At 34.9% G+C, this 20,233-nt stretch overlaps 1 protein-coding gene across 7 annotated transcripts in view; it reads left to right on the top strand.

Annotated features, from left to right (window-relative positions):
* Nucleotides 1-20,233, top strand: part of ALKBH8 (alkB homolog 8, tRNA methyltransferase) — a 78,867-nt gene that overhangs the window by 52,046 nt on the left and 6,588 nt on the right. For all 7 annotated transcript variants that reach the window (XM_037841318.1, XM_037841315.1, XM_037841317.1 and 4 more), the window contains 3 exons: nt 5,416-5,567; nt 7,986-8,242; nt 13,438-13,587. In XM_037841318.1, coding sequence (XP_037697246.1) covers nt 5,416-5,567; nt 7,986-8,242; nt 13,438-13,587 — 559 coding nt within the window. The remainder of the gene's footprint in view (nt 1-5,415; nt 5,568-7,985; nt 8,243-13,437; nt 13,588-20,233) is intronic.

Genomic DNA, 20,233 nt, shown 5'->3' with positions numbered 1-20,233 from the left:
AGTTGTTTGTAGAATGTTCCTCAATTTAGTTGGTTTGATTGAATCTTAATACTGAAGAACTGGGTTATGCATTTTTGGCAGGAATACATGTATCTTTAGTCTTTTGAGGAGGGAGCATCAAACTGCTGAAATTTACATATGTTGTCACTTAAAATACTTCCAAGTTCTGTATTTATTAATTCTGCCCTGCTTAGAGATTTAAGCTGACACATGTTTTTAAAAATTCAAAGAAATGAACATATAAATGAATTTGTAACTTGTCCTAAGACCATAAAAAAGATGGCCTGCTTCTATGCAGTAGGGCTTTTCTTAAAAAAAATAAATTAAAGAAGTTGTGGGTTTACAGAATAGTCATGCATAAAATAGAGGATTCCCATACATCACCCTATTATTAACACCTTGCATTGGTGTGGTACATTTGTTACAACTGATAAAAGCACATATTTCTAATTGTGCTATTAACTATAGTCTGCAGTTTAACCTAGGGTTAACTGTTTGTGTTGTGCAGTTCCATGGATTTAAACAAATTTTTTTTTATTCTAGTAACATATATTCAACCAAAAATTTCCCCTTTTAACCACTGTCAAACATATAATTGAGTGCTGTTAATTATGTTCAAAATATTGTGCTACCATCACCACCATCCATTACCAAAAATTTCCATTGTCCCAAATAGAAACTTTGTACATTTTAAGCCTTCACTCCTTATTCCTTTCCCCTGCCCCCATCCCCTGGTAACCTATATTCTAGATTCTGACTCTATAAATTTGCTTATTCTAATTATTTCACATCAGTGGCACATACAATTTTTGTCCTTTTGTATCTGCCTTATTTCACTCAACATGATGTTGTCAAGGGTCATTGGTGTTGTCACATATATCAGGTCTTTGTTCCTTTTTACTGCTGAATAATATTCCATTGTGTGTCTGTACCACCTTTCATTTATTCTTTCATTGGCTTATGGATGCTTGGGTTGCTTCCATCTTTAGGCAATTATGAGTAATGCTGCTATGAACTTATAGGGCTTAAATTTACCTGATTTTTTAAAATGGCCATTTTAGATATTTGCACTTACAATAAGAGAAAATGGCAACGTGACCCAATGGTTTCAAGTATTCTTGGAATTTTTAGAATATTTACATTTTCTCTTTTGGATTCATGTGTTTTATAATCAGTAACATTTAAACTTTTTAAGAATAATGGCATTACAACAAATATTAAACAGTTTATTTTCACATGCTCATGTTATAAAAATATTTGAATCTCTTCTGGGTAAAGGTACAGATTAGTTGTCTTAAAACAGCATTTGATCATTATTTTCTTGTTCAGTACATATTGTGCAAATAAATTAATTGTAGTTAACTCTGAAAGATTGAATTATAGGTAAAATTTATCTTTATACCTTTCTATGGAATCAAAATTCTCTATAATAATTTTGAGGAGGGAGGAATCCTTTATTAGTTTTAAAGATTTCCATTGAAACCCATTGCCTGCACCATGGTAGTGTGTGTCTGTGTGTGTGTGCGTGTGTGTGTGTGTGTTAGAAAGAGAGGGGAGAGGTGGGGAAAAGGGCAAGCAAGGGAGGCACAGATAGAAACAGGAAGAGAGAGAGACTAACCAAACAAATGATATACTGGCCATCAGGGCATTTTTTAGATGGATGGAAGAATAGATTGAAAGAGTGTATCTCATACAATTAACAATATTTAAACTATAGGACATAAACCTTGATAAAAACTTTTTGATGGTGATATGCTGATAAAAAAGCACTAGAAAGCACTGTAGAGGGACATGGATTGTAAAAGGTTGATTAATACTGCCTCTATTATTAGAAATACCTCAATCTGACTTTAATTTGATCTAGTCCAAATTTACTATTCTAAACTCATCTTGACTATGTCCTATATCAAAGATGTCAAATTGGTAGCTCATGGGCCAAATTTAGAAGTCAGGTATCTTCTTTTTGGCAGATGCACTGATGGTCCACATGGTAGTAATGGTTCTGTTTTTTTAAATTGCTTACATATAAAAACTCAGAAGCTTTCACTTACACATCTGAATTTCCAGATTTGTCTTTTGAACAGTGGGAAGATCTGACATTGGGCCAGAGTACCACTTGGCAGTAGTAGCCGAGACTGAATAGCAATGGCCTTCTGTAGGTGAGGCCTGTGTTCTCCAGTTCCCTACAGTTTCTACCACTATTACTCCCTGATCAAAGGCTGGGTATCATTTGTCTTTTATCATTATGCTTGTACTATTGTTTATCTCATAACATGTTAAATGAAAATGAAATTTTTTTTAACTCATGTCAGTATTAAAAGTAGGAAATGCAAAGCCACAAAAAATGAAATAAAAATGCTATTCAAAATGGCATCAAACCCAATAAACTACTTCCTTTCCAATTCTCATTAAACAAACAGAAAAATAATAGTGATATAGTTTAAAAAGCTGTCAGCCTGGGAATTCTCATCTAACCACAGAGGAAGTAAAACAATGTAGCAATGACAAAATGAAAAATAAGAATTGAAATACATATCATTTTTTTATTTTTTGGATCAAACCCCTTTTAATTCACCTTTCTTTTTTAGATCCTCTGCAAACAAAACTTATCTGGCTGTTAATAAAGAGTTATCAACAACTTAAATATAAAATTACATTTGTTTAGATCTTTTAGGCCTAGTGCTTTCCTGTGAATATGAAACCCTCTTCTATAGGGAAATAACTTTGCTAGAGTAACTCAAGCAAAATACTTGGCCTTAGAAAATCTGAGCCTGAGGAATACATTTAAAAGAAGATATCCAACACATCTACACTGAAAACTATGAAACATTGAGAGAAATTACAGAAGAACTAAATAAATGAGAGAGGTATGCCATAATCACAATAGGAATACTTGATATTTTTAAGATATCAATTGTCTTCAAATTGTCTTCAAAATCCTAAAAGACTTTTTGGTAGTAACTGACAAATTGATTCTAATATGTATCAGGAAATGTGAAGGACCTAGAATAGTCAAAACAATCTTGAAACAGCATAATGTTGGGGAATTTATTCTACCTGGTTTTTAAGAATTTCTAAAAAGGTTTAAAGATTTTCTATATGTAGTGTTGGCATCCAGATAGACAAATAGCTCAATGCATCAGAATAGAGTGCAGAAATATATTCACATTTATGAGATCAATTGATTTTTTACAAAGACACCAATGCAATTATTAAATGCAACAAGGAACATCTTCAACAAATGGTGCTGGAATATCCATGTGGGGGAAAGAAAAGGAACCTTGATCCCTACCTTAAACCACTCATAAAAATTAGTTTGAGGTAGATCATAGATCTAAATGTAAAAGCAAAAACAATAAAGCATCTAAAGAAAATGGAGGAGGATATTTTTGCAACTTTGTGGCAGGTCAAAGATTGTTTTTAGAAAGATAACAAAAAGCACCATAAAAGAAAAAGATAAATTAGACTTCATTAAAATTAAAAGCTTCTGCTCATCAAAACATACCATTATGAAAAATGAAAAGGCAAGATACAGTGGGAGAAAATATCCCTAATACTTATATGTAACAAGGGATTGTACTTCATTAAAATAAAAATCTTCTCATCAAAACATACTATTATGAAAAATGAAAAGAAAGTCACAATGGGAGAAAATAACCACAATACATATATCTAACAAAGTGCTGGGCAAAAGCTTTGAACAAATCTTTCACCAAAAAAAGGATCTATGAATGATTAATAAGCACATGAAAAGAGGCACATCATTAATCATCAGAGAAATGTCAAATAAACCACAATTTGATACTAATTGCCACCCACTAAAATGGCTGAAATTAAAAACTCAGAAAAAACTCAGAACCAAGTGTTGGCAAGAATGTTGAGCAGCCTGGAATTCTCATATATTGCTGGTAGTGTAAAATTGTTCACCTTGGAAAACTGATTATTTCTTATTTTATGCCCCACCAGTTCTTTCACTTCAAAGTATTTACCCAAGAGTAACAAAAATATATATCTAAAAAAGACATGTACAGAATGTTTATAGAAGCTTTATTTATAGTAGTCTCAAACTGGGAAGACCAAATGTCCATCAAGAGGAGATTTGGGATAAATAAATTATGGTTTGTTCATACAGTGGAATATTACTTATCAATAAAAAGGGAACAAACTACTGCAACACACAACATGGATGAATCTCAAAATTATTATGTTGAGTGGACAAAGCCAGACACAAAATAGTACTTACTGAAAATGAAGTTCAAAAATAGGTAAACTATACTGGTAGAAATCAGAATATTTGTTGCTTTGAGGTGGGGAGGATTGATTGGAAGAGTCCACAACGGAATTTCCTTGGGTAATGGAAATATTCTGCCTCTTTCTTGGAGTAGTGATTACATACATAAGAATATAAGTTTGTCAAAACTCTGACCTGTACACTTAAGATCTGTACATGTCATGCTTTGTAAATTTAACTTTAAAAAGTTGAATCTTTACTGAAAGATTCCTTTTCCCATTCAAAAATTTTATCTTATCCCAAGGACCCCCATTAAACCTTTTTATGAGCTTCAATGGCATGTACCTCTTCCTTTTCCTTTTTTTACAATCTTTAATTTTTTAAATTGTATCTGTATTGTTTCCTGCTGTTGCTATCCTTGTTCCTCAGCTAGATGTCAGTTACTGAGAAATGTGTATTGGAAACTCCAGTGATGTTGTGTATTTGTTTATTTCTCCATTATAGTTTTCACTTTTTGCTTTATATATTTTAAGGCTGTATTATTAGCTAGGTGCGTAAAAATATAGGAATTTTGTATCTTTCTGTTTGATTGACCCTTTTATCATTAGAAAATGTTGTAATACTTTTGCAGTAAACTCTTTTTCTGGTTAGTATAGCCATACCACTTTCTTTTGGTTTTGCTTGGTATGTAGTATTTTTTTTTTCATATGACATGTCTTTTTTTTATCTTTTTATTTTCAACCATTCTCTGTCTCTATATTTAAGATATGTCTCGTCTTTTGTAATCAGCACGTAGTTGGATTTTTATTTTTTTAAATCCTGTATGACAATATTTGTTCTTTAATTGGAGGATTTAGTCCTTTTTTGTTTAATGTAATTACTGATATCAGGTTTAAATAGTTTCCTTTTTGTACCATTTGTTCTTTGTTTTTATCCTTCTTCTTGGAATTTGTATTAAATTAAATATTTGTTGTTATCTCATTCTTCTTGCATAATTTGTTAGTTATTCATTCTTTTAATATTACTACCCTGGAAATCAATTTCCTTTAAGGTAGAGACTTTTATTTCTTTGCTTTCATCACAGTGCCTAACAGTTCAGGGAATCCATTAGATATTTGCTCTGTTCCCTTAACATTTTTGTGAATACAGTGTAAATTATTTTGATTATTGATTATTGTTTTTAGAATCACACCCAGAAAATTTGATACTGTTCAAGCATCTAAGAGTCGTAAAAGTGGAACTATTACCAGCGATGTTGGAGACTTAACTTTAAGCAAGAGGGGAATACGAACATCATTTACATTTAGGAAAGTGAGGCAAACACCTTGTAATTGTAGTAAGTATGTAACTTTATTTCTACTGTGAAATGGAGTAAATATAGTATGAAAATCCTTCAACGTCCCTTTGGAACTAAGGAAAGTTTTGTTTCAACTTCTCTAATGGCATTTCCCATGTTTTGCCTTGTATTATACTTACATATACTTTCCTTAACCACCCATTTAGAGTTTTTACTTCTTAAAGGCAGGGGCTGCATCTTATTCATCTTTATTTTCCTGAAGCTTAGAACTTAAGGATAGTTGGAAACCAAATACATTTATTTATTGAAGTCATCATTAAGAATGCTACAACTATAGGACCATAAAATATCACTTCTACAAAAATAGATTTTGTTAGAAAAAGCTTATCAAAATTCTAAATTACTTCTCATTAGCATAACAGGGAAATTGGAGATGATAAATTGCTCTACAGTAGATAACTCTAGGGGGATAAACAGTGGTTTACGTTCTAGTTGATTTGGAAACCTAGAAGGGAAATAAAAGAAGTGCTCAAAAACTTGTCAAGAGGATGCTATTTTGAATTGTCTGAACAAGTACATTATGACCTGGATTTCTTGGATTCAATTAACAAAAACCCTTTACATTTGATAAATGATATTTTATAATAATAGTGATAATATCTTTTTTATATCTTGGGATTAGGTTATGGGCAATATCTAACAATGGGCCTTTGGATGTATTCATAATCTTAAATCAGATTTTAAATCAAAAACCTTTATTACCTACAAGATATTATCCTGTTAGAAATTTGAAATGTTTATATTTGGTATTTGGATGTTAGTAAAGTTTAAAACAGAGTTTTGTTTCTTTTGCTAAAAGTGTCATTGAGGCCTTAAAACATCAATTTTTTAATCATTTAAAAATGATATTTGGTGAGTGTCTTAACACTATACGTAGCTTTACAAGATACAGAAAAGTGAAGGATGGATCCTATTCTCAAGGAATTTAAAGTCTAGTTTTAGAGACAAGCTTGTTTCTTTGCAAATTTTTTTTTGTTAGGGGCATTTATTAAATGTAAGAGATCCTATAAGAAGCTCTGGTTAGGTATTCAGTTTACTGATTTTTTTTTAAGTTCAAGGCCATTCTTTGGATACTTTTGGTCAAAACTTTCTGTTGATAATCTTCAAGAGAATAGAATTTACTAAGACCAATTTAGAGTAACATATAATGTATGTTATAATCATATTTCTTATTTAATCAACATAGTGTAACCCATCTGTTTCAACAGGTATATTTTTAGAGTCCTCAAGCTTCTGGGGCTACCATTTTTGTAAATACCCAATTAAAATGTGTAGACCTTCTCTTCCCTGATTAATATGGACTAGACACTCCCATCCCCATTCTAGTCCTTTCTGTGTTGTGGCATCCTCTAGTTATAGTTAGTGAAAAAAGATTTGTTTTATGTCCATTTCTGAAGCCATCAACACTACAGCCTGTTTTTCTGCTGTCACATGATTTCCAATTATTGTTTTAGTGTTGCCTGTCTTTCTCTGGGCACACTACTCCTTCCTTTATTCTCTAGAACATTACTCAACAAAAGATGTTGTGTGTGATAGACTTTGGCTGGAGACAGAGAGAGATTATAACATAGCAGAGAACAGGCAAAAATTTTGTTAGTGTTAGACATTATTACAGAGTACAGGGAACAACTTCAAAATTCATGTATGACGTTGTGTCCAAAATTTCAGTTCTCAACTTGGTGGTGTTTTCCTTGGCGTTTGCTCATTCCTATTGAAGGAGACAACACAGTGTAGTCATTTGAGAATGTGAGCTTCAGAATTTACATTGCTTGGGTTGAAATCCTAGCTTTAAGTCTTACTAACTCTGTCACTTTGGAAAGTTATTTAACTTCTGTGTGCTGCATTTCCTCATCCGTAAAATGGATGTAATAGTACCTATCTTTTAGTGTTGCTATGATAATTGAGACAATACATATAAACTGCTTCAAATAGTATATGGTAAATGTTTGTGATTATTACCAAATGACATTTTGCTTCCAGGTCTTGTTCCTCTTCTGGCGTTCCGAGGGCCCCCAGAATGCCTGTCTTCATGTTCCAAGGGAAAAACCCCTAACACTTGTTACTTTGGTTATGCCAAGCCCATCATGATGCTTTCCTGAATAAGAGGACTTTTAAAACCAAGTTGAAATAGGTATCTTCATTATAAGGCAGATGCAGAAATGCAGTCACATTTTGTGGTAAATGGATTTTTTCCCCCTTCTTTTTATATTATTCCCCTCACACATATTATTGGGCTTGTTAGGTAAGAGCTGTTTGTTTTACTGATAAATCAGAGCTTACCTATCTTCAATCAACAGATTTAAATTGATTTGATTTTTCTTTCAGGGAAACTTGATTCCTTATGGATCATTTGCATAAAAATGAAAAGTTGATATTGCTTTATTTTTTTTCATTTAGATTACCCTTTGGTCTGTGACAGCCAGAGGAAAGAAACTCCACCCTCATTTCCAGAGAGTGATAAAGAAGCCTCACAGCTGGAACAAGAGTATGTCCATCGTGTTTATGAAGAAATTGCTGGGCATTTCAGCAGCACAAGACACACTCCTTGGCCACATATTGTGGAGTTTTTGAAAGCTTTGCCAAGTGGCTCAATAGTAGCTGATGTTGGATGTGGAAATGGAAAATATCTTGGCATCAATAAGGAGTTATATATGGTAAGTAACTTTTGCTTTTGATTTCCTTTTTGCTTTATTTGCAATGGTTGTCATCTGTCTTCCTCATGATATAAAGATGTTTTTAGGTAACTTAAAATAAAAAATAAACCTTCTAATTCAAATGTTTTTTCATAATTGAAAATTATTGTGAAGTTTGTTGTGACTTCATTTTCATCATAAATTAGACCAGAGTGCTATTAAAATTTTCCTTGATAAATTGCTTTTACCAAATAATTTAATTGGCATACTTTATAAATATTTAGTCAAAGAAAAGTTATATCCCATATTTTTAAGGTTTGTAATACTCAGAATTGTTTGATTTTGGGTAAAGTACTATAGCAGAACATGAAGCATACACATTTGAAGGCATGAAACCCCTTTATTTTCCTTTTACTCAGTGGCCAACATTCTGTTTATGACATTGCAGAAGAGTTACAAAAACAGATTGAAAACTAATGAACATTCTCACTCAATTTTTTATTCCCTTAGAAATTTATGGACATGCCGTCTTTTGTGTTTTTCCCCCTTTATGATTTGATTTCTAAGAGGTTCATTTTATAAGTAAAACTATCTGATATTTATAAAAAATCTTTACAGATTAGAGAGGATTTTTATAGAAGCCATTTTCTTTGCTTTGCTTCTAAGTATGAGAAGGATAAAACAGACATTTTCATTCATCCTTTATAAATGAAGAAACTGAGGTTCATACAGGTTATATAATTTCCCTAATGTCATATAATTAGGGGACATGATTGGAACTTAAACCCATATCTTCTGATTCCAAATTCAGTGTTCTTTTACTCACTATAGAAAAAAAAAGTTTATAATTTATTGGTATCTTACTGTTGAGGAAACTAAGGCTCAAATAGAATAAATAACTTGACAAAGGTTACAGTACAAAACCCAAGATTTGAATCCATTTCTGCCAAACACCAAAGCTTCTGTTTTCAGTTGCTATAATTTTTTTCCGTGAGCCACTTTTTTCCCTATTGTGCTAGGAAGTAGGAAATTCTCCCCATTCTAACACACTGTTGTAAATATTTATATCAACATTGCTGTGTGAAGACTGGAGCCCCACTTTCTCAAGACTGGGGGAGGAAGGACTAGAGTTAAGCGAGTGGGTAAGGAGAATGAGAGCAGTCTACAATCACAGGTTATTGTAGTACATCAGATTGTTTATAATCTTTATTTTTACCTCATCCTAGATATTGCACACCGATATGAAGAATGTTACTACTGCAATTAAGGAAAGGTAGACTGTGTGCATTAAGAGGCAGATAAAAGAATAGCTTTTCATTAACATAAGACATTGGTATTCATATAGTGTCATCATGTTTACAATTCTTTCTTTTCACATAGCTTCTTAAATTTTAGTTTATAAAGAATAAGGTCTAGTGAGTTCAAGTTATTCTTGAAGAGGAAGGAGGTTTTTGATTTGCCACTAAAATCAAAACTATAATCACAGTAAACAAAATATCTTCTTTTATTTTTATCTTTAGGTATTGTCCAACACTGTTTCTCAGTAGACTCTGCTTTTGTACTTTCTTGATATTAACCCGTGGTTTTATCTAGTAAGGTATCATTTGTGACAGTAAAACTAGGTTGAAGTCAACTACAACAACTTTTTTTTTAGACTTCTTCAGTTACATCCGTACTAGTTGTTGGCTTTCTTTTTCTTTTACTTTTTTTTTTAGAGAAGCTGTAGTTAACAGAAAAAGCCTGCACAAAATACGGAGTTCCCATACACTACTCTATTATTAACCCCTTGCATTAAATGTGGTATATTGTTACAATGAAAGCATACTTTTATAATTGTACTATTAGCAAAAGCATACTTTTATAATTGTACTATTAGCTGTAGCTAACACTGTTTGTGTTGTACAGTCCCAGGGTTTTGTTTTTTTTTTTAACTTTTACCCTAGTAAACTAAAATTTCCCCTTTTAACCACATTCAAATATATAATTCAGTTCTGTGAATTACGTTTGTGTTAGTTTGGATATATTATATCCCATCAAAAGCCATATTCTGTAATGCATTCCTGTGGGTGCAGACATATTAGTGTTGATTAGGTTGGAATCCTTTGATTGAGTGCTTCCATGGAGATGTGACTCAATGAACTATGGGTGAGACCTTTGATTAAATAATTTCCATGGAGGTATTACTCCACCCATTCAGGGTAGGTCTTAATTAAATCACTGGAATCCTATAAAAGAGTTCACAGACAGAAGGAGCTCTGAGCGGCTGAGAGTGATGTTTTGGAGAGCAGACAGGAGAGACGTTTTGGAGATGGCCGCTGAAAGCAGATTTTTGCAAACGCTTCAGAGATGCTAACCCAGAGTTTGCTCTGGAGAAGCTAAGAGAGGACAAAATTCCCCAAGAGCAACATTTTGAAGAGTGCACAGGAGCTGAGAGAGGAGCTGGAACACAACCTGGAATCAGCAGATGCCAGCCACATGCCTTCCCAGGTAACAGAGGTTTTCCAGACGCCATTGGCTTTCCTTTGGTGAAGGTATACCCATGCTGATGCCTTAATTTGAACATTTTCATGACCTTCAGACTGTAACTTTGTAACCAAATAAACCCCCTTTATAAAAGCCAATCCATTTCTGGTACTTTGCATAACAGCAGCATTAGCAAACTGGAACAACGTTCAAAATGTTGAATGCCTGAGGGCAAATCTGTGAATTTACCCTTCACTTCCTTCCATGAAAACCAGAATATATGCAGTGCTGTGTTCTGCAGCATTGAAGGAAATGTGACAGCTTCAAAATGGATGAGGCTTAACTCAGTGTAAGATACCTTTAGGATACATGAAGTTGTCTTTATATCTACAATCCAAGGTAAGAATTTTTGTCCACCCCTTATTCCATACAGTAACAGTAATTAATATTTGCATAGCACCTTTAGGGTTAATAAAATATTTACTATCTACCATTTTATTAATTCTCATATTAGCCCTGAGAAGTAGGTATTCTTATTCCTATTATTTAGATGAGGAATCAGAGGCTCCCAGATATTAAGTAGCTTTTTTCTACATTGCTCAACTAGTTATCAGTGGAGCCAGAATTCAAATCTAGAGTTTAGTATGCTCTTTTTACTGTTTTTGCCTGTTTCTCTGTGCTTTAAACCATATGCTGCCAGTCTGATTTTTCCTATAATTGTGTATGTTCTTAATAATTTATAAAATGTATTTTTAAGAAATCAAAATAATATAACCACAATTCAGAAAATGGACAAAAGGAAAGGTATTTACCTATAATCTAATCACCTTAATAAGCCAAGTTATTGTGATGATTACCTTTCCAGTATTTTTCCTAGAAATGTTTCATATAGTGATCTGTATGCAAACAACTGATAACTCATTTATATTACTTAACATTTTCATTTTGATAACTAGCCTTAAAAAGTTCCTTGACTTTATAATATTTAATTAAGTGGATGTTGTTAGACATTTTGGTTGTTTGGAACTATTTTAAATAACACCATAATGGCCATGTATATTGAGATGCAATGTAAGAAAAAAAATATGGAGAAAGATCCATATTTAAATCCCTGCTCCACCACTTAGCTACCATTCAACTTTAAGCAAATTACTTATGTTCGTTGAGACAAAATTTCCTTATATAGGGATAACAATACCGAACTCACTGTGTTATGATGATTAAATGTGCTAATACAAAGAATCTATGTTACGGTTTACTAAGGCTGCCGAAATGCAAAATACCAGAAATGGACTGGCTTGTACAATGTGGGTTTATTAGTTCACAGATTTACTGTTCTAAGGCCATGAAAATGTCCAAATTAAGACATCAAATGGTAGATACTTTCTCTGAGGAAAAGGCCGATGGCATCCTGAACACCTCTGTCAGCTGGGAAGGCATGTGTGGTCCTTTGCTCCCAGCTTGCATTGTTTTCAGCTTCTGATTCCAGTGGCTTTCTCCTTAAGCGTATGTGGGTTCTCAGCTTCTCCAGGGCAAACTCAGAGCTTCATCTCTTAGCTTAGTGTCTTAAACATCTGTTTCTATGTCAGCTCTTGTGGGCCCTCCTTGCTTCTCCTGAGGGGCAAACTCTGTATTACATATCTTAGCTTCTCTCCAAAAGGTCTCTCTTAGCTTCTTTTAAAAACTCCAGTGATCTAACAAGACCCGTCCCGAATGGGCGAGGTCACATCTCCATGGAAACAATCTAATCATAGGTCCTACCCTACAAGATTGGATTAAAAGAAAATGGCTTTCTAGGGTCCATAACAGCTCCAAACTGGCACAATCTACTTTAATACATAGTGGACAATGAGTAAAAGGCACTTAGTTATTATTAGCCTGTTTTACTTTTTTCCATATTTGGGATTATTTTCTTAGGATAAATTTTTGGAAGCATAATTATTGGGTCAAAAGTTGTGAACATTTTTATCTTCCGTAAAAAGTAGTTTGCCAAATTGCTTTTTAAATGGTTGAGCCAATTTGTACTACAAGCAGCACTATGTGAGAGTTTTACTATCACTATAGTATATTTTGGTTTTACAATATTTTTGGTAGTTTAATAAGAGAAAAATGAAACCTTGTTTTAGTTTTCATCTTTGATTACTAGCTTGAAATTTTTTTCATGTTTACCTGTAGTTCTAGAATTGCATATTTAATTTTTTGCTATAAGTTATAAAAAATTATATACTAGAATAAAAATACACAGTTTAAGCCCATGTGTGTTTTTATGTCATATATATGAATATTTATAAATAAGCCATTTTCTGTCCTGTTGTTGACATTATGCAACATTTTAGGGAGGATTTAAAATTCTTTGTACTACCTTTGATATAAAAATTTGAAGGAATTTAAAAATAGAAAGGAAAAGGAGAAAAAGTGACAATGACAATCTGTGTGTGTGATATTACAGAAAGATCCAGATTCTGAGTGATGAACACTTAGATACAAAATGGGACCTCCCTTTTCCATCACTGTCATTTTTATTCTACGCATTTTGTTTCCATTCAGTAATTTGAGTTCTGTTTGATACCTATAAAGGTAATAAATGCTCTCCTTCAAGTATATATTCTGACTCTAAGAACTGGTAGTGTCATACTAGTTCACAGTGTATATGAAATGTCTAATGACTTTAAGCTATGGAATAAACCCATAACTGTTCATTTCTCATGACATTTAAACAAAATGATTTGAAATTCTTTCTTTCTCTATTATAGATTGGTTGTGATTGTAGCCAAAACCTTGTGGACATTTGTAGAGAGAGGCAATTTCAGGCCTTTGTCTGTGATGCGTTAGCAGTACCAATCCGTAGTGAGTCTTGTGATGCCTGTATCTCCATTGCCGTCATTCACCATTTTGCAACAGTAGTAAGTATTGTCTTTCTACAAGAATTTATAATTAAAGTGCTAAGAAATATTCATGAATTTTATTGATTTGCTGTTTCCTCCTATTCTAACATATAATCTGAAATTATGTCTTTGGCCTTTTGGCTGTTTTGATTGGATTATTAGGTGTACAATAGAGTATTTGTTACTTGGATAATTAAAGAAGGTATCATCTGTGACTAGGAGAGCTGTGCAACTGGAAACATCAATTTCTTTTATCAACTATTGTATACATATGTGTGCATAGGTGTGTACAAACACTTCAAATCTTAATTCTCTTTGATTGCTAGGCTTATGTCCTTAATGTAATGCATTATTATATTTTTTCCTCCTCTGTTAGCTTGCTGGCTAGATCCTTTTAATATTATTTAATGGTTACCCTAGCGATTATAACCTATATCTTTGACATTACAGTCTACCTTAAGTTACCCCTTCCTGAATAGTGCAAGATTATCACAACAGTTTAACTACATTTAGCCCTGTCTTGCTTTGGCATTATTAATTATATATTATTATTTTTATTGTTTATACCGTAAATATTCATTTATATTTACTCATGTTATTTATCCTTTCTGGTGTTCTATTATGCATTTTCAAGGTTTCATAAGGGGCTAGTTTTTTTCTCTTAAAGAATTCTCTTTGCTATTTTCTTCAATGTAGATATGCTGGTGTTCTGGTTTGCTAATGCTGCCAGAGTGCAAAACACCAGAAATGGATTGGCTTTCATAAGAGAGGGTTTATTTGGTTACACAGTTAGTCTTAGGGCCATAAAGTGTCCAAGGTAACACATCAACAATCGGGTACTTTCACTGGAGGATGGCCAATGGCATCTGGAAAACCTCTGTTAGCTGGGAAGGCACGTGGCTGGCTTCTGATCCGGAGTTCTGGTTTCAGAATGGCTTTCTCCCAGGATGTTCCTCTCTAGGTTACAGCTCCTCAAAAGTGTCACCCTTAGTTGCTCTTGGGGCATTTGCCCTCCCTTAGCTTCTCTGGAGCAAAAGTCTGCTTTCAAAGGCCATCTCCAAAATGTCTCTGTAAGCTGAAGCTCCTCTCTCAGCTCCTGTGCATTCTTCAAAGTATACCTCTTGGCTGTAGCAAGCTTGCTCCTTCTGTCTGAGCTCATATAGTGCCCTAGTAAAGTAATCAAGGCCCATGCTGAATGGGCGGGGCCACTCCTCCATGGACATCATCCAATCAGTTATCACCTACAGTTGGGAGGGTCACATCTCCATGGAAACACTTAAAGAATTACAGTCTAATCAACACTAATATGTCTGCCCACACAAGATTGCATCAAAGATAATGGCGTTTTGGGGGACACAATACATTCAAACTGGCACAACTGGTAACAAATTCTCTCAGATTTTGTGTCCAAAACATTTTTATTTTGCCTTCATTTTAAAGATATTTTTATTAGGTGGACGCTTAATTTTCTTTTCATTGTCTTCTGTCTTCCATTGTTTCCATTAAAAGTCAACTTTAAGTGTTATTGTTGTTCCTTTAAAGGTAATGTGTGTGTATTGTTTTTTTTTTTTTTCTATTTGCTTTTAATATTTTCTCTTGTCTTATTTACAACATTTTGACTGTGATTACTATTATCTTTTATACATTTATCCTGCTTGGGGTTCATAGAGCTTTTTGTATATCTTGATTTGGAAAATTCTTGGCTAGTATTTCTTCAGCTGTTTCTTCTGTCTCATTCTCTCTCTTCCATACTTCTGGGTTCCTCATTACAACGGTGTTAGACTTATTACTCTGTTCATATTCTTACACTGTTTTCTATATTTTCCATCCTTTTTCATCTCTATGTGTCAATCTGCATACTTTATTCTGAACTGAATTCTTGTTCCATTGTTCTCTGTCGGGTATACCTACTTTACTTTTTTTTTTAATTCAGTTTTATTGAGATATATTCACATACCTTACAGTCATCCATGGTGTGTAATTAACGGTTCACAGTAGCATCATTTAGTTGTGCATTCATCACCCCAATCTGTTTTTGAACGTTTTCCTTGTACCAGAAAGAATAAAAATAGGAATAAAAAATAAAAGTTAAAAAGAACACCTAGGAGAGGCGGGGCAAGATGGCAGACTGGTGAGCTGTATGTTTTAGTTACTCCTCCAGGAAAGTAGGTAAAAAGCCAGGAACTGCATGGACTGGACACCACAGAGCAATCTGTCTTTGGGCATACTTCATACAACACTCATGAAAACGTGGAACTGCTGAGATCAGCGAAATCTGTAAGTTTTTGCGGCCAGGGGACCCGCGCCCCTCCCTGCCAGGCTCAGTCCCGGGGGAGGAGGGGCTGTCAGCTCCAGGAAGGAGAAGGGAGAATTGCAGTGGCTGCTCTTATCGGAAACTCATTCTACTGATTCAAACTCCAACCATAGATAGACTGAGACCAGACACCAGAGACTCTGAGAGCAGCCAGCCCAGCAGAGAGGAGACAGGCATAGAAAAAAAACAACACGAAAAACTCCAAAATAAAAGCAGAGGATTTTTGGAGTTCTGGTGAACACAGAAAGGGGAAGGGCGGAGATCAGGCCTTGAGGCGCATATGCAAATCCCGAAGCAAGGCTGATCTCTCTGCCCTGTGCACCTTTCCTTAATGGCCCTGGTTGCTTTGTCTATTAGCATTTCAATAACCCATTAGATCTCTGAGGTGGGCCGTTTTTTTTTTTTTTTTTTTTTTTTTAAATCCTTTTTGCTTTTTCTAAAACAATTACTCTAAGAAGCTCAATACAGAAAGCTTCAAAGAATTGAAATTTGGGCACGTCAAGTCAAGAGCAGAACTAAGAGAGCTCTGAGACAAAAGGCAATAATCCAGTGGCTGAGAAAATTCACTAAACAACACAACTTCCCAAGAAAAGGGGGGTGTCCGCTCACAGCCACCATCCTGGTGGACAGGAAACACTCCTGCCCATCGCCAGCCCCATAGCCCAGAGCTGCCCCAGACAACCCAGTGTGACGGAAGTGCTTCAAATAACAGGCACACACCACAAAACTGGGCGTGGACATTAGCCTTCCCTGCAACCTCAGCTGAATGTCCCAGAGCTGGGAAGGGGGAGCAGTGTGAATTAACAGAGCCCCATTCAGCCATCATTTGAGCAGACTGGGAGCCTCCCAACACAGCCCAGCAGCCCAGAACTGCCCTGGGGGGACGGCACTCACCTGCGACATAGCACAGTCATCCCTCAACAGAGGACCCGGGGTGCACAGCCTGGAAGAGGGGCCCACTTGCAAGTCTCAGGAGCCATACGCCAATACCAAAGACTTGTGGGTCAGTGGCAGAGACAAACTGTGGCAGGACTGAACTGAAGGATTAGACTATTGCAGTAGCTTTAAAACTCTAGGATCATCAGGGAGATTTGATTGTTAGAGCCACCCCCCCTCCCCGACTGCCCAGAAACACGCCCCACATACAGGGCAGGCAACACCAACTACACACGCAAGCTTGGGACACCAATTGGGCCCCACAAGACTCACTCCCCCACTCACCAAAAAGGCTAAGCAGGGGAGATCTGGCTTGTGGAGAACAGGTGGCTCGTGGACGCCACCTGCTGGTTAGTTAGAGAAAGTGTACTCCACGAAGCTGTAGATCTGATAAATTAGAGATAAGGACTTCAACTGGTCTACAAACCCTAAAAGAACCCTATCAAGGTCAGCAAATGCCACGAGGCCAAAAACAACAGAAAATTATAAAGCATATGAAAAAACCAGACGATATGGATAACCCAAGCCCAAGCACCCAAATCAAAAGACCAGAAGAGACACACCTAGAGCAGCTACTCAAAGAACTAAAGATGAACAATGAGACCATAGTACGGGATATGAAGGAAATCAAGAAGACCCTAGAAGAGCATAAAGAAGACATTGCAAGACTAAATAAAAAAATGGATGATCTTATGGAAATTAAAGAAACTGTTGACCAAATTAAAAAGATTCTGGACACTCATAGTACAAGACTAGAGGAAGTTGAACAACGAATCAGTGACCTGGAAGATGACAGAATGGAAAATGAAAGCATAAAAGAAAGAATGGGGAAAAAAATTGAAAAACTCGAAATGGACCTCAGGGATATGATAGATAATATGAAACGTCCGAATATAAGACTCATTGGTGTCCCAGAAGGGGAAGAAAAGGGTAAAGGTCTAGGAAGAGTATTCAAAGAAATTGTTGGGGAAAACTTCCCAAATCTTCTAAACAACATAAATACACAAATCATAAATGCTCAGCGAACTCCAAATAGAATAAATCCAAAAAAACCCACTCCGAGACATATACTGATCACACTGTCAAACATAGAAGAGAAGGAGCAAGTTCTGAAAGCAGCAAGAGAAAAGCAATTCACCACATACAAAGGAAACAGCATAAGACTAAGTAGTGACTACTCAGCAGCCACCATGGAGGCAAGAAGGCAGTGGCACGATATATTTAAAATTCTGAGTGAGAGGAATTTCCAGCCAAGAATACTTTATCCAGCAAAGCTCTCCTTCAAATTTGAGGGAGAGCTTAAATTTTTCACAGACAAAGAAATGCTGAGAGAATTTGCTAACAAGAGACCTGCCCTACTGGAGATACTAAAGGGAGCCCTACAGACAGAGAAACAAAGACAGGACAGAGAGACTTGGAGAAAGGTTCAGTACTAAAGAGATTCGGTATGGGTACAATAAAGGATATTAATAGAGAGAGGGAAAAATATGGCAAACATAATCCAAAGGATAAGATGGCCGATTCAAGAAATGCCTTCACGGTTTTAACGTTGAATGTAAATGGATTAAACTCCCCAATTAAAAGATATAGATTCGCAGAATGGATCAAAAAAAATGAACCATCAATATGTTGCATACAAGAGACTCATCTTAGACACAGGGACACAAAGAAACTGAAAGTGAAAGGATGGAAAAAAATATTTCATGCAAGCTACAGCCAAAAGAAAGCAGGTGTAGCAATATTAATCTCAGATAAAATAGACTTCAAATGCAGGGATGTTTTGAGAGACAAAGAAGGCCACTACATACTAATAAAAGGGGCAATTCAGCAAGAAGAAATAACAATCGTAAATGTCTATGCACCCAATCAAGGTGCCACAAAATACATGAGAGAAACACTGGCAAAACTAAAGGAAGCAATTGATGTTTCCACAATAATTGTGGGAGACTTCAACACATCACTCTCTCCTATAGATAGATCAACCAGACAGAAGACCAATAAGGAAATTGAAAACCTAAACAATCTGATAAATGAATTAGATTTAACAGACATCTACAGGACATTACATCCCAAATCACCAGGATACACATACTTTTCTAGTGCTCACGGAACTTTCTCCAGAATAGATCATATGCTGGGACATAAAACAAGCCTCAATAAATTTAAAAAGATTGAAATTATTCAAAGCACATTCTCTGACCACAATGGAATACAATTAGAAGTCAATAACCATCAGAGACTTAGAAAATTCACAAATACCTGGAGGTTAAACAACACACTCCTAAACAATCAGTGGGTTAAAGAAGAAATAGCAAGAGAAATTGCTAAATATATAGAGACGAATGAAAATGAGAACACAACATACCAAAACCTATGGGATGCAGCAAAAGCAGTGCTAAGGGGGAAATTTATAGCACTAAACGCATATATTAAAAAGGAAGAAAGAGCCAAAATCAAAGAACTAATGGATCAACTGAAGAAGCTAGAAAATGAACAGCAAACCAATCCTAAACCAAGTACAAGAAAAGAAATAACAAGGATTAAAGCAGAAATAAATAACATAGAGAACAAAAAAAACAATAGAAAGGATAAATATCACCAAAAGTTGGTTCTTTGAGAAGATCAACAAGATTGACAAGCCCCTAGCTAGACTGACAAAATCAAAAAGAGAGAAGACCCATATAAACAAAATAATGAATGAAAAAGGTGACATAACTGCAGATCCTGAAGAAATTAAAAAAATTATAAGAGGATATTATGAACAACTATATGGCAACAAACTGGATAATGTAGAAGAAATGGACAATTTCCTGGAAACATATGAACAACCTAGACTGACCAGAGAAGAAATAGAAGACCTCAACCAACCCATCACAAGCAAAGAGATCCAATCAGTCATCAAAAATCTTCCCACAAATAAATGCCCAGGGCCAGATGGCTTCACAGGGGAATTCTACCAAACTTTCCAGAAAGAACTGACACCAATCTTACTCAAACTCTTTCAAAACATTGAAAAAAATGGAACACTACCTAACTCATTTTATGAAGCTAACATCAATCTAATACCAAAACCAGGCAAAGATGCTACAAAAAAGGAAAACTACCGGCCAATCTCCCTAATGAATATAGATGCAAAAATCCTCAACAAAATACTTGCAAATCGAATCCAAAGACACATTAAAAAAATCATACACCATGACCAAGTGGGGTTCATTCCAGGCATGCAAGGATGGTTCAACATAAGAAAAACAATCAATGTATTACAACACATTAAAAACTCGAAAGGGAAAAATCAATTGATCATCTCAATAGATGCTGAAAAAGCATTTGACAAAATCCAACATCCCTTTTTGATAAAAACACTTCAAAAGGTAGGAATTGAAGGAAACTTCCTCAACATGATAAAGAGCATAT

This window comes from Choloepus didactylus, chromosome 6 (genome assembly GCF_015220235.1).
Source record: "Choloepus didactylus isolate mChoDid1 chromosome 6, mChoDid1.pri, whole genome shotgun sequence".
NCBI classification, from domain to species: Eukaryota; Metazoa; Chordata; class Mammalia; order Pilosa; family Megalonychidae; genus Choloepus; species Choloepus didactylus.
Note: the sequence above shows the minus strand (reverse complement) of the source record. Positions and strands in the feature narration are given on the sequence as shown.